We start from the raw sequence: 15,448 nt of genomic DNA, 5'->3' as shown, positions 1-15,448 counted from the left end.
TTTTGGTTTGTTTTTTCAAAACAGGGTTTCTTTTTTTTTTTTTTAATTTCTTTATTAAGGTGGCTGGAGAGACAGCCGTGGGTGCTGGGAACCGAACCCGAACTCTTTATATTTATGGAAACCAGGGTTTCTCTGTACGTTTGGAGTCTGTCCTAGAGCTTGCTCTTGTAGACCAGGCTGGCCTCGAACTCACAGAGATCCACCTGCCTCTGCCTCCCGAGTGCTGGGATTAGGTGTGTGCCATCACCGCCCAGCTTCTGCAAACGTTCTTAGTGTGTTTGTGTGTTTGTGATGTATATGGGGATGCTATTGTGTGACAGCCCCTTTCCTAGTGTTCTTAGTGTGTTTGTGTATTTGTGATGTATGTGGGGATGCTATTGTGTGACAGCACCTTTCCTAGGCAATGCACACACACACACACACACACACACACACACAATCTACTCACGCCTAGACAGGTAGCTCACTACAAGATAGGGCCAAATTCCAACGAGGTAAACCAAAAAGATTTACTAGAGTTACTGCAGGAATATGAGTGAGGGGTTACCTCCAGAACAGAAATGATTCAAAGCCCTCCCCAGCACGGTGACATCTCACAAAAGCTGGGAACTAGAAGCACACTGTACAGCTGGCGGTCATCTCCACAGGTTGGACAGTGTCCTTTCCAAGTGACGTAGTAGGTCTAAACTTCTTCAAGGCAGTTAAGCTGGCTTCTGCTTCTTCCAGGCAGCAGAACTAGTTTCAGAATCTTTGTGGCTTAGATTTTCTGGGAATATCCTTTGTAGCTTGGCTCCTTTACTCTTGGGAAGAAGGGGCCTGGTGAATTTGGTCAGTTTTAGGGACTTCCTGAAGCGATTTTAAGTTGTTTACCTTGGGGTTTAAGGAGTGTCTCTGAAGGGTAGGATCCCCACCACCACCATCGTCCACAGGGGTTCTCTGTGTATTTCCGGCTGTCCTGGAACTCAACATATAACCCAGGTGATCCTTTAACTCACAGAGATCTTCCTGCCTCTACTCCTGGAGGCTGGGATAAAAGACATATGTCATCATACCCACTCTGTACCCAGGATTTTAAGTGCTTTAGACACTACTATTGAGTTATATTACCATCTAGGTCTTTTTCAGATCTCTGTGTCATTCTAGATAAAAGAAGCAAACTGCTATAATCTAAAGCTTCCTTGAGGTCTTCTATTAGTCTGGAGACATGGATCTGGTAGAAGATTTTTTTTGTGTGTGTTGTTTTGTTTTTGAGGCAGAGTTTCTTTGTTTTGGTAGAGTTCTTTTTTTTTTTTTTAGGTTTTTCGAGACAGGGTTTCTCTGTGGTTTTGGAGCCTGTCCTGGAACTAGCTCTTGTAGACCAGGCTGGTCTCGAACTCACAGAGATCCGCCTGCCTCTGCCTCCCAAGTGCTGGGATTAAAGGTGTGTGCCACCACCGCCCAGCTTTTTTTTTTTAAGATTTATTTATTTATTTATTTATTATTTACACAGTGTCCAGCCTCCATGTATGCCTTCAGGCCAGAAGAGGGCACTAGATCTCATTACAAATGGTTGTGAGCCTCCATGTGAGGTTTCTGAGAATTGAACTCAGGATATCTGGAAGGGCAGTCAGTGCTCTTAACCTCTGAGCCATCTCTCCAGCCTGAGTTCTTTTTTTTTTTTAAGATTGATTTATTTATTATGTCTGCATGTGTGCCTGTTAGCCAGAAGAGGGCGTCAGATCTCATTACAGATGGTTGCGAGTCACCACGTGGTTGCTGGGAATTGAACTCAGGACCTCTGGATTAGTAGCCAGGGCTCTCTCTCTCCCACCCTATGTTCTCATTATAAGGGAGAGCACAGGCAGAGAGGCGGAGACATCTGAGAGGGTCCAGAGTGAACAGGACCAGCCAGCCACGTGAGGAGGGGAATGAGAAGCCAAGAGGCCAGGAGAGTGGGATTAAAAAAAAGGAAATGGTTGGTTGAGTTCCCTAGTGAGTGGCAGACGGGGAGAAGACCTTGAGCGGGGAGGTTGCAGTGGGGGTGGGGTGAGATGTTCTGTGGTATGTTAAACAGGCATGGCAGGTGGCTGTTTGTCCTGGGGTTTGAGACCTAACACTTTCACGTAGAAACTTTCTATGCAAATAAGCACAAATGTCTATACTCAGTGTAGCTAGGAAAATGTAAAGTTTACAAAGCTTGTAAATCTCCTAAGTCTGAGGCCGGCTTGAGTAAGATGGGACTTTGTCTAAAAATAAAATGAGCTGGTAGTGGTGGCACAAACCTTTGATTCTAGCTCGTGGGAGGCAGAGGCAGACAAACTTCTGTAAGTTCTAGGCCAAGAGCTCCACATCTCCCCCTCCCCCCATCTCAAAGAACATTAAAAATGCATTCAAGGAAGAAAGATAAATATTTAAGTAATCAAGGTATACACAAAGAATATCTTGGTCTGATTTGGTGGATTTCCTTACAGATGGTTTGGAGCCACCATGTGGTTGCTGGGAATTGAACTCAGGACCTCTGGACAAACAGACAGTGCTCTTAACGTCTGAGCCATCTCTCCAGCCCCACAGTCATTATTATTATTATTATTTTTGGTTTTTCGAGACAGGGTTTCTCTGTAGCTTTGGAGCCTGTCCTGGGACTCCCTTTGTAGACCAGGTTTGCCTCGAACTCACAGAGATCTGCCTGCCTCTGCCTCCCGAGTGCTAGGATTACAGGCGTTCGCCACCACCGCCCGGCTTCATCATTATTATTATTATATTATTTTATTTTTTAATTTTTTTTGTTTTTCTTTTTCTTTTTTTTTTTTTTTTTTGGTTTTTCGAGACAGGGTTTCTCTGTGTTACTTTGGAGCCTGTCCTGGAACTAGCTCTGTAGACCAGGCTGGTCTCGAACTCCTCACAAAGATCTGCCTGCCTCTGCCTCCTGAGTGCTGGGATTAAAGGTGTGCTCCACCACTGCCTGGCCGCAATCATTATTATTTTTTTTAAAGATTTATTTATTTATTCAGTATCCTGCCTGTAGGCCAGAAGAGGGCACCAGATCTATAGATGGTTGTGAGCCACTACGTGTTTGCTGGGAATTGAACTCAGGACCTTTGGAAGAGCAGTCAGTGCTCTTAACCTCTGAGCCATCTCTCCAGCTCCCCTCCCCCACAATCATTATTTTTACAGAAGCACTCTTCTCATTGTTATTGTGAGACTTCATGGAATTCACAATTTCATTTTTCACCTTTTTCTCTGTGTAACAGCTCTGACTGTCCTGGAACTTGATTTGTAGACCAGGAGTTTACAAATTTTGTATTTAAAAAAATCTGAGAGGCGGGCTGGAGAGATGGCTCAGTGGTTAAGAGCACTGCCTGCTCTTCCAAAGGTCCTGAGTTCAATTCCAGCAACCACTTGGTGGCTCACAGCCAGCCATCTGTAATGAGATCTGGTGCCCTCTTCTGGCCTGCAGGAATGCATACAGACAGAACACTGTATACTTAATAAATAAATAAAATTAAAAAAAAATCTGAGAGGCCCACATGGCAATACTTGCCTATGATTTCAGCGTTTTGACACCTGAGCAGGTGAACATGAGTGTCTTGCAGAACTTCTCCAAGACAGCAGGAGAGGTGAAGGGATGAGGAAAGAAAAGGAAAAAAGAAATTTTAGACACAAAATTTCCTAGGATAGAATTTTATTGCTGAGTGGTGGTGGTGCACATCTTTAATCCCAGTGTTCGGGAGACAGAGGCAGGTGGATCTCAATGAGTTAGCAGCCAGCCTGGCCTACCTGAAAAAAAAAATTTTAATCCACCAAAAAAAAGTGTAATACAAGAGAAATACTCCTTAGGGGACAGCAGCTGGTATTTCCTGTACTGGGTGCAAATGTGCTTATATCTAGCTATTCTGAGTCTCATTTTCTTCTCTTTTTGTAGAAATTTGACGTTTGGTGGCAAAACATCAACCTTTTTTTCCCAATTCATTTGCATAAGTATTTTGCCTGCATGTGTGTCTGTGGGAGGGTGTCAGGAGCCCCAGAATTGCCATGTGGGTGCTGGGAACTGAACCTGGGTCCTCTAACTGAGGAGCCAGTGGTCTTAACCACTGAGCCATCTCTCCAGCTCAACAAAACATCAATCTTAGGGGTAGTATATCCCAGAGTTTTCATCCAGCGGCCCTTCAACTTTTCAGGATAATCTATCCTCGTATAAAACTTGCACAATGCATCCAGTCAAGCCAATTTTTCTTTTTTTAGTTAGGGACTCACTATGCAACACTGGTTGTCCTTCCTCAGCCTCCGGAGTGCTGAATTTAAAGGTGTGTTCTAGCAGGTCAGGTTCAAACTGCCTTTTGTTTGAGTCAGGATTTTTTGGTGAAATGGAGCTTTGACTGTCCTGGACTTGATTTGTATCACAGGCTGGTCTTCAACTCACAGTGATCCAACTGTCTGCTTCCCGAGTGCTGGGATTAAAGGCGTGCGCCACCACCGCCAGGCTCAAACTGACTTTTAATACCTTTCGTTTTATTTTATTATTTATTGGTTTTTCGAGACAGAGTTTCTCTGTAGCTTTGGAGCCTGTCCTGGAACTAGCTCTTGTAGACCAGGTTGGCCTAGAATTCACAAAGATCTGTCTGGTTTTTAATACCTTTTTTAAAAAAAATATTTATTTATTTATTATGTATACAATATTCTGTCTGTGTGTATGTCTGCAGGCCGGAAGAGGGCACCAGACCTCATTACAGACGGTTGTGAGCCACCATGTGGTTGCTGGGAACTCAGGACCTTTGGAAGAACAGGCAACGCTCTTAACCACTGAGCCATCTCTCCAGCCCCCTTTAATACCTTTCTTAAAAGGTCTTCAGAATCTGGATTTAAGTAAACCATTCAGATGACTAAATCCCATTTCCAACCATTATTAACTCCACATATCATTTGCATCTACTTCAGTCATTGTTCCATGGACATTTAAATTTATTTAAAAGGCTGTGAAAGGGGGGGAGTGGTGGCACAGACCTTTAATCCCCAGCACTCAGGCTCAGGCTCAGGCAGAGGCATTTCAGTTTTTGTGAGTTCCAGTTAGGGTTACACAGAGAGACCCCATCTGAAAAATAAAACCTAAAAGCATGCAGAAAATTTAAAGTATTAAAATACAGAAGTTGTATAAACAAAGATCCAGGAAAAACGTATTGCTGTTTCATCCCAGCAATAGGGAAGCTGGGGCTGAATCCCGCAATTCTGAAGCCAGCCTGGGCTACAGGCTTTGGCGCTCAGCACTAACTTTTCTACCCCTAAAGTAACTTCTATGAAAACGGGATTCCTCGCCTGTAAAATCGCAGTGAAGACAGTGTTAAATTCCTTGCTGTGCCCGCCTCTGCTCCCAAATGCTGGGATTAAAGGCGTGTGCCACCCCCCCCCCCCCACTGGTTAATCCTGAGGACAGAGGAGATAAATACAGACTGCCTGGCACTTAGTAACAAGCTTCGTTTAAACGTTCAGACTTCCGTTGTAAGAGCCCCAACGTTCATATGTCCCTTGTTTAAAAAAGATTCCCAAAACCGAAAGACTTCTTAGAAGCGTTCTAAAACGCGTCTCCACCCAAACCTGGCAGTAATTCCCCATGAATTATCAGTTAGGTTTAAGTTTTAAAGGTGAGCGCCGCAACTTCCGCTTTCATAAAGCCCCTCTCAAAAGGGGGAGTTGGAAACGTATCGCGAGAGTCTAACGGGACGCGTATAGGGCTTGAGCCCTGATCTCGCGTTGTCTTGGCGAAGTAATGGGTCGCGGTGAAAAGGAAGCGCGAAGTATCGCGGGAGCCTAGGGACCTCTCGCGAGACTTTGGGCGCACGCCCCTCCCCCTCCACCAAGTGCCGTTTCGGTTTAATCTAGTGTGTGACTGAGTCTGGGTGAGGGAGCGGGATGTGTATGTGAGGTGTCGGGGCGAGGCGGAGGCTAGAAAAGGGGGCCCCCTCGGGGACGAGGGACAAAGCGGGAGCTCAGGCCGCCGAGCCCGGGCGCCGAACCGGGCTACCGGGTAGAGGAAGGGCCCGCGCAGTCCTCCCGCGGCGCCAGAGCCGGAGTCGGCCCCTCAGGCTCGGGCGCTCGGCTTCCTGCTTCCTTGCGGTCCCGGGCTCGCGGGCCTGAAGATCGGCTCGGCGCGGGTGGGCGGCGGCGGCGAGCAGACTCGAGTTGGTGCGGGTGTCTCGCTCCTTCCACTGCCGAGGAACTCTCATTTCTTCCCTCGCTCCTTCCCTCCCCCCCACCTCATGTAGGAGGGCGCTGAGGAGGCGAGAGGGAGGAGGAGCCTGGCCTGCGGTCCCTTCCCTCCCCACCCCCTTTTAGGGGTTCTTTGGTGGGCGTGGGGTCGGGGGGGAGGGTGGGGCTTTTTAGAGTGCTGGGGAACTTTTTCCCCTTCTTCTGGCTCGGGGAAAGGGAATGCCCAATTCCGAGAGACATGGGGGTAAGAAGGACGCGAGCGGAGGAGCTTCTGGAACTTCGCAGCCGTCATCGGGAGGTGGCAGCTCCAACAGCAGGGAGCGTCACCGCTTGGTGTCGAAGCACAAGCGGCATAAGTCCAAGCACTCCAAAGATACGGGGTTGGTGACCCCCGAAGCAGCATCTTTGGGTACAGTGATCAAACCTTTGGTGGAGTATGATGACATCAGCTCGGATTCAGACACCTTCTCGGATGACAAGTCCTTCAAATCAGACAGGAGGGAGAATGATGAGCGTCGTGGAACGGATCGGAGTGACCGCCTGCACAGACATCGTCACCACCAGCACCGGCGGTCTCGAGACTTGCTAAGAACTAAGCAGACCGAGAAAGAAAAAAACCAGGAAGTCTCCAAATCTGGGTCCACGAAGGACCGGATATCAGGAAGTTCAAAGCGTTCAGCGGAGGGGAGTGATGACTATGGGAAGGCACAAGTATCCAAAAGCAGCAGCAAGGAATCCAGGTCATCCAAACTCCACAAGGAGAAGACCCGGAAAGAACGTGAGTTGAAGTCCGGGCACAAGGACCGGAGTAAAAGTCATCGGAAAAGGGAAACACCCAAAAGATACAAAACGGTGGATAGCCCCAAACGGAGATCCAGGAGTCCGCATAGGAAATGGTCTGACAGTTCCAAGCAAGATGACAGCCCTTCAGGAGCGTCTTATGGCCAAGACTACGACCTTAGCCCCCCAAGGTCTCACACTTCTAGCAATTATGACTCTTACAAGAAGAGTCCTGGGAGTACTTCAAGAAGGCAGTCAGCCAGCCCACCTTACAAAGAGCCTTCTGCTTACCAGTCCAGCGTTCGCTCACCCAGCCCCTACAGTAGACGACAGAGGTCTGTGAGTCCCTATAGCCGGAGACGGTCATCCAGCTACGAAAGGAGCGGCTCTTACAGCGGGAGATCACCCAGTCCCTATGGTCGAAGGCGATCTAGCAGCCCTTTCTTGAGCAAGAGGTCTCTGAGTCGGAGTCCGATCCCCAGGTGAGCTGTTACCTGTCTTTCCTAAGGTCGGGTGGGTTGCGAGCGGTTGGCAGTTCGTCCTTATAACGTTTTGTTAAAGCTTGCAGTATTCGTCTTTGGCTAGGGTGGCTAGTCATTTAGGTAAGTCTGGCTTTTCCTTTAACCCAGAATTGAGAAGTAAAGATTTCACATGCCTCCAGCTGCTCAAGCAAGGTAGGTAGGTACTTGCAGTAATGGGAATCTTCAGTGGTAAGAAATCATGCATTTCCCTAGGGAGTGCATGATCTCCAAACTTATTTAGAGCCACTTGTTGCTTTGTCTAAACTTTGTAAGTCATATTGACACCAGTGTTTAAACTCTATTGAAATTAAGAAGAAAAACGAGAAATTACAAATTTTCATTAAACAATTTATTTAATTTTATGTGCATTGGTGTGAGGGTGTCAGATTCCCTGGAACTTGAGTTAGAGACAATTGTGAGCTGCCATGTAGATGCTGGGAATTGAACCTAGGTCCTCTGGTAGAACAGCTGGTGCTCATAACCTTAAGCTGAGCCACCTCTCCAGCCCCATGAGTTTACATTTTTATTTTGAGTCCGTTTGCCTATTATCCTACCAATTTTGTCTTCTGGGTTACCAAATCTAATTAGTTATATCTTACTGAATAGCCCTATCTTGTAACTGTTTAGTAAAAATTGAGCTAATGAGGGTGTTTTCTTTTTGACATAAAGCCTAGCAGAAAGTGATTCCAAAGAGTTTGAATTTTTTTTCTAGCACCACTGTTGACTTATTTTAACACTAATACTTTTTTTTTTAAGATTTTGTCTTTTTTTATTACATATATGAGCGTTTTATTTCCATCCATGTATGTGTACATGCATTTATGGTATCCTCAGAGGCCAGAAGAGGGTGTGGAGTCTCCTGTTTCTGGAGTTACAAACAGTTGTGAGCTGGGATTTGAAACCCGGTGCTCTGGACCACTGAGCTATCTCTCTAGCCCAACACTAGCAAGTTTTCCTTGAAATATATGGTAATAATTGCCTTCAGCTTGATATTTTTGTAAGAAAGATGTGTTAAATTGAAATTGCCTATGGAAAATTGTGTTCTTGTTTCATGTCTGAACCCATCACTTTCCACAAAAACAATAAGAGCGTTAGTGTTTTTGGTTTTTTCGAGATAGGTTTTCTCTGTAACAGTCCTGGCTGTCCTGGAACTCACTCTGTAGACCAGGCTGGCCTGGAACTCACAGAGATCCACCTGCCTCTGCCTCCTGAGTGCTGGGATTAAAGGCATGTGCCACCACTTTCCGGCAGGAGCTTTAGTTTTATCTGAGTGGAATCTTAATATTTCTTTGTAACCTTTGGCTAATGATTAATTTGTCCATACCTGAGTTTCTTTTTTGTGAAAAATAGGAATACCTGCTTCAAGGCTGTTGTGAAGATTAATAAATATGAAGCATGTTACTGTATCTTGTACCTAGAATGTACATTTTATGGGTGAAAACCACAGGTAAAGATTAATTCATGCATATGCTTTATAAGTCAGAGTATATTTCACTGTCTAATAGGTAAATACACTAAAGTGTATTTGCCTAACTACAGTGCTTAAATTTTCTTAGTATTTTCTCATTCTGGTATTAAAAAAAATCAAACATAGGTTGAAAGAATTATGATAAACTTGCAGATATCTAACACCTAAATTCTGTAATTGACATTTATTTATTATGTATACAATATTCTGTCTGTGTGTATGTCTGCAGCCAGAAGAGGACACCAGACCTCATTCCAATGGTTGTGAGCCACCATGTGGTTGCCGGGAATTGAACCCAGGACCTTTGGAAGAGCAGGCAATGCTCTTAACCACTGAGCCATCTCTCCAGCCCCCTGCAATTAACATATTTTGTCACGTCTGTTTATCTTCATTATTTCATCTTTTGTTTAGGTTCATCTCAAAATTGTAGCAAACAGCATACTTGTATAAACATTTACCATGCAAACCATTTCTTAGAGTTCATAATTTTTTTTTTTGTTTTGTTTTTCGAGACGGTTTCTCTGTGGCTTTAGAGCCTGTCCTGGAACTAGCTCTGTAGACCAGGCTGGTCTCGAACTCACAGAGATCCGCCTGCCTCTGCCTCCCGAGTGCTGGGATTAAAGGCGTGCGCCACCACTGCCCGGCGAGTTCATAATTTTTTAGAGAGGTATGATTTATATCTATTGGAATACGTAAGTGATAAATATACCATTTGTAATGTTGCATAGTTATAAAAGGGAATCTAAGAATTTTATGTTTTTTATACAGAGTTTCATGCTGTAACCTAGGATGGTCTGAAATTTGCTGTGTATCTTATGCTGGTCTGAAACTGGCTTGAAATTTCCAGCAATCCTACCTTAACCTCTTGACTGTTGGGATTACAGACATTATCTATAAAATTAGGCAGAATATTTGTTTTCTTTAGAGTATTAACATTAAGGTTACTTGAAAAATTTTTTACTCTTGAGTTTAGAAATTTAAAGGGTTAAAAGTGAATTTTGGATGAGAGTTTTTGTTTTGAAATCATTCTTTTTAGATTCTTAGATATTTGCAGATAACATGTTCTCTTAAGTGAACTGAGAAAGTTGTGTTCTTTTAATTGAAATGAATGTAGTGATGGCAGATATAAACCTAGTAGTGTGTGGAGGCGGTATGCTGGTGGGGTATGCAAGTATAAACATAAAATATTGGGAATATGCACTTTTTGTTGTGTTTTACAGAGCATTATTTATATTCATCCATTATATAATTTTGTTTATTGCAATTCCCAACAGTAAGTAACCAAAAAAAATTATAGAGTGTGGAACCTGAGCAGACTGGCACACATCCAGTTCAGTGCTTTGAGAAACTGTAGCAAGAGAATTTTGATTTCAAGGCCAGCCTGGACTGTTGTTTGAAACCTCATCTCAAAAAGACCAAACAGGCCAGGCGGTGGTGGCGCACGCCTTTAATCCCAGCACTTGGGAGGCAGAGACAGGCGGATCTCTGTGAGTTCGAGACCAGCCTGGTCTACAAGAGCTAGTTCCAGGACAGGCTCCAAAACCACAGAGAAACCCTGTCTTGAAAAACCAAAAAAAAAGACCAAACAATGGGCTGACAAGATGGCTCTCTACCTGAGTTTGAGCCTTAGAACCTCATGTAAGGTGGAAGGAGAGATCTGACTTCAGAGTTATTCTCCAACATCCATAGATCATATACATGCACAATAATAATAAAAATCTATTTCTTTCTTTCCTCCCCAGCTTCCTTTATTTCTTTATTTTTTCTTTTCGCAATAGGGTTACTCTGTGTGGCTCTTGGCTGTCCTGGAACTCACTCTGTAAAACCAGACTGGCCTCAAAATCAGACTCAGAGATCAATCTGACTCTGCTTCTCTAGTGCTGGGATTAAAGGCGTGCGCCACCATTGCCCCACCAAATTTATTTATTTTTGAGATAGGTCTCATGTAGCTATGGCCTACCTACAATTTTTTATATAGACCACACTGGCCTAGAACTCAGAGATCCACCTGTCTCTTGCCTCCATAGTGCTATTAAAGGCTTGTGCTATCATGCTGACATAAGAAGAATTGCAAAGGCTCCTTTCCCTCCAAAAAGAGGGTTGGTGATATAATTCAGTTTACATAGAATGGTTAAGGCCCTATATTTAATTTTCTATTTTTTCAAGAGAGGGTTTCTCTGTGTAGCTTTGGCTGTCCTGGCACTCTGTGATAGATTCTTCATTTGGGAAAAATAGACTGGGGAAAAACACCATTTTGGTTGTGGGTCAGTGCTTGGTAATGAACTCAGGGATTTTTGCATGTTAAAACAAGTGCTCACCATGTAGACCCGGCTGGCCTAGAACCTAGAGATTTTACTTGTCTGTGATTCTCTATAGACATTATAGTGTGTCACTAAAGGTGTTTGCCATAACACCCAGGCTTGGCACCTCTTATTTATTTATTTGGCACAGGGTCTCATTATGCAGCCCTGGTTGGCTGGAAATTCATGTAGACCAGGCTGTCTCAAATGCCTGTCTACCTCTTCTTCTCAAGTGCTGGGACTAAAGGCTTCATGCTTCGCTTTAGTCAATTTTAGTAGTTTGGATTGGTTTTCTTCACACTGAATCTTGAGCAGGACAACGTAAAAACGTAATTAATGATACTTTAAAATAATCTGTTCTGTAGATTTCCAGATTTTATTTTACAGTCATTCTTCATAATTTTTTTTGTTGGACTGGAAAAATGGCTTAGCAGTTAAGAATATTTGTTGGCTGTAGCTGGGCAGAGTTTGAAGCTAGCCTGGTCTACATATCAAATTTCAGGCTAGCCAGGGCTACATAGGATGATCCCATTTCAAAAACAAAACAAACAAGTAAGTTTATTTGTACATGTAGTAATTTCTTGTTTTATGTGTCTTAAAAAGTTGATTGGAAATCATTTTTGTGTTAAAGGAACTAAGTAAGACCTTTAATATCAGCACTCTGGAGATGAGGACACAACTTTGTAATAAGCTGAGGCTGTAAGTAGTACCCTAGTTAAAGGGTTAGAAGTTGGGCTGAAGTGTTAGATCAGTGGTTAGGAGCACTGGTTGTTCTTCAGAAGGAAGATTCCCAGCACCCATACAGTGACTCACAAACATCTCTAAATCCAGTCCCAGAGATTCTGATGCTCTTCTCTGGACAGTGGACACAGACATGGTGCTCTTACGTAAATAAAGGCAAAGATTTATTAAAAAAAAAAAAAAATCTTAAAGTAAGCTTTGTGACTATGACTACATAGTGGGCAATTTTGATGCTTTCGTTTTTTAATTTTTTTTTTTAATTATTTTTTCTATTTTCAAGACAGGGGTTCTTTGTTAGCCTTGTCTGTCCTAGAATTAGCTCTTGTAGACTAGGCTTGCTTTGAACTTAGATCCTCCTGCTTCTGCCTGCCAAGATGAGATTACAAATAGGAGCCAGTCCTAGCCAAATGAATTTTTAGTTTTACTTAATTCAAATGTATATTCATGCATGATTGAGAGTCTTTAAATTTCCTTTTTTGTTTTTAGATAATAGTCTCAAGTAGCCCAGGCTGGTTTTGAGTTTGCTGTATAACAGGATGACTTTGATTTGATTTTTTTTTCTTTTTTAAATCTTTAAAATTTTATGTGTGTTTGCATGCATGTATGTATGTGTTCCATGTGCATGCCTGCGGTTCAAGGAAATAAGAAGTGACTGTTGGATGATTTGAGCTACCAAGTAGGTGTTGGGAAATGCGTTTAACCACTGACTTTTTTTTTTTTTTTTTTTTTTTACTATTCAAGAGGGGGTTTCTTTGTGTACCTCTAGCTGTCCTGGAACTCACTCTGTAGACCAGGCTGGTCTCGAACTTGCATATATATGCCTGCCTCTGCTTCTGAAGTGCTGAGAATAAAGGTGTTCACCACCACCTGGCCAATCCTTTTCTGTAGTACCAACTTTGAATCTCTTTCTCCCTGTGTGTGTATCTGTGTATGTTTTCTGAGAATGGGGTCTCAATATGTAACTATGGCTGTCCTGGAATTCACTCTGTAGACTGAGATGGCTTTGGACTCACAGATCCACCAAGTGCTGGGGGTAAAGGCATGTACCCCAATGCCCAACTTGGTTTATAATTATTTTATATGTATGGATTGTTTGACTGTATGTCTGTGTACTGTGTACTTGCAGTGATCCGGGAGACAATAAAGGGAGATGAATCACCTTGAATTAGAGTAACAGTTAATTAAATACCATGTGGTCTTTGGGATTAGAACCCCAGACCTCTGGAACTTCCAGTGGTCTTAATCACTGAGTCAGTCTCTCCTAACCCCATTTTTCCCCTGATTTTTTTTTTTTTTTTGAGATGGTAATCTTGTCTTTGAACTCAGATGTTCTAATGCCTCTGCCTTTCAAGTGCTAGGATTAAAGGACTGTGCCACCATGCCTGGCTTTAATCATCTTTTAAAATTGATAACTCAGAATGGGATCAAATTTACAGATGTAGACCCTGTTTTGCTGACCTATTGTCTTCTTTTATCTCTGTTTATTGTCTATTTCAAACTGCCTTTTTCTTTTTTCAGTAGGAAATCCATGAAGTCCAGAAGCAGAAGTCCTGCATATTCAAGACACTCATCTTCTCATAGTAAAAAGAAGAGATCCGGGTCACACAGCCGTCATTCCAGTATCTCACCTGTCAGGCTTCCATTGAATTCCAGCCTGGGAGCTGAACTCAGTAGGAAAAAGAAGGAAAGAGCAGCTGCTGCAGCAGCAGCAAAAATGGATGGAAAAGATTCTAAGGGTTCACCCATCACTCTGACTAAAAAAGATAAAGTTGAGGTGAAGGAGTCAGGGGTAGAGTCTAAAAAGTTACCCAGAGGTATAAAGTCAGAAAAATCTATCCCAGATACTGAACTGATAAATGTAGCACATTCAAACACAGAGGTAAAAAATTGTTTAGATGTAGGGAAAGTTAAGTTGGATGAGAACCTGCAGAAGCATCCTGTTCTTAAGGATTTGAAAGCTCAGGGAGTAAAAGACACTAAACCTGTAGCACTGAAGGAGGTGATTGTTACTTCTAAGGAGACAGAGACTTCAGAAAAGGAGGCCCTTCCACCTCTCCCCACAATTACTTCTCCACCCCCTTTACCATCTACTACCCCTCCACCTCAGGCACCCCCTTTGCCACCTTTGCCTCCACTACCAGCTATTCCACTGCAGCCACCTCTGCCTCCTCCCCAACCACCATCTAGTCAAGCTCCTGTTTCTAGTGCTTCAACTTTGCCCTCTTCTCACCCAAGGACATCTACTCTGTGCTCTCAGACAAATTCTCAGCCCCCTGTACAGGTTTCTGTGAAGACTCAAGTATCTGTAACAGCTGCTATTCCACATCTGAAAACTTCAACATTGCCTCCTCTGCCCCTCCCTCCCTTGTTACCTGGAGATGATGATATGGATAGGTAAGTTCCATAATAGAATGGAAGAAGTCAGTCTTCTTGATCAATAATGTATTTGCTTTTTAAATTTTTTGAAACTATTAGACTGCATATCTTTTCAGGATGCTTTTATTGTTAGGAATTGCTTTTTTGTTTTTTAGTGGAAAACAATCCATTTTGTTTTGCTTTAGACTAGAGAATTAAAACTTTGTGGGTTTTTTCTTTTCATTAAAAAAAAAAAAACCAAAAAAAATTACATTGTTTATTTTCAAGTGTGTATAATGTGTCTCAGTGTGGAGACCAGAGGAAAATTTGGTGGAAGTCAGTTCTTTTCTGTCCTGTGTATCCAGCCTCAGGCTTGGTGGCAAGTGCTTTTGCCTGCCGAATTATCTTGATGGGTATCTTTTGGGGTTAGGCAGGGATAGGGTGCTGTTATGCTCACTGTGTAGTCTCAGGTAACCTTAAGTTCACAGCAGTCCTGCCTCAATCTCCAGAATGCTGGAATTATAGATATGTATCACTATGCCTGACAAAAATTAGATTTTATGTGTGTGTATGCTTGTATGACTATTTTGTCTATACATATGTATGTGTACTGTGACTGTGTGTGGTCAGAAGATGATGATGGAACCTTTGGAATAAGAGTATGGATAGTTCTAAGCTACCGTAAGGGTGCAGGGAACTGCACTCAAGTCTCTAGAATAGTAGTAGTTAATTACTCTAAATTACTGCTCTTAATCATGTCTTTCCAGCCCCACTTTTACTCAATTTGAGTATTTTTTGTTTGTTTATATGCATGTGTATGAGTCTGTATGAATTTATGTACACCACATGAATGTAAGACAATGTAGGCCAGAAGTTATTGGAACTCTTAGGACTGTAGTTATAAGTGTTGGTGAGCTGTCATGTGAGTACTAAGAACCAAACCAGTTCCTCTGGAAGAGCAATAATCACTCTTAAACCCATGAGCTATTTTTCCAGGTCTAAGTGTACTTTTTTTTTTTTTTTTTCGAGACAGGGTTTCTCTGTGGCTTTGGAGCCTGTCCTGGAACTAGCTCTGTAGACCAGGCTGGTCTCAAACTCACAGA

General features: G+C 43.0%; 1 protein-coding gene across 11 annotated transcripts in view; it reads left to right on the top strand.

Annotated features, from left to right (window-relative positions):
* The first annotated feature begins 6,256 nt into the window (after positions 1–6,256).
* Cdk12 (cyclin dependent kinase 12) overlaps positions 6,257–15,448 on the top strand; it is a 78,428-nt gene continuing 69,236 nt past the window's right edge. For 10 of the 11 annotated variants that reach the window (XR_003378853.1, XR_003378852.1, XR_003378851.1 and 7 more), the window contains exons 1-2: positions 6,257–7,442; positions 13,509–14,384. Coding sequence is in view for 5 of the 11 variants with exons in the window: in XM_026789896.1 (XP_026645697.1) it covers positions 6,400–7,442; positions 13,509–14,384 (1,919 nt within the window). In the remaining 6 variants the exon portion in view is untranslated. The remainder of the gene's footprint in view (positions 7,443–13,508; positions 14,385–15,448) is intronic. The other variant, XM_005368291.3, reaches the window with a different exon arrangement.

This window comes from Microtus ochrogaster, unplaced genomic scaffold, assembly GCF_000317375.1.
Source record: "Microtus ochrogaster isolate Prairie Vole_2 unplaced genomic scaffold, MicOch1.0 UNK31, whole genome shotgun sequence".
Taxonomy (NCBI): domain Eukaryota; kingdom Metazoa; phylum Chordata; class Mammalia; order Rodentia; family Cricetidae; genus Microtus; species Microtus ochrogaster.
This window is presented reverse-complemented; position numbering and strand designations above follow the sequence as displayed.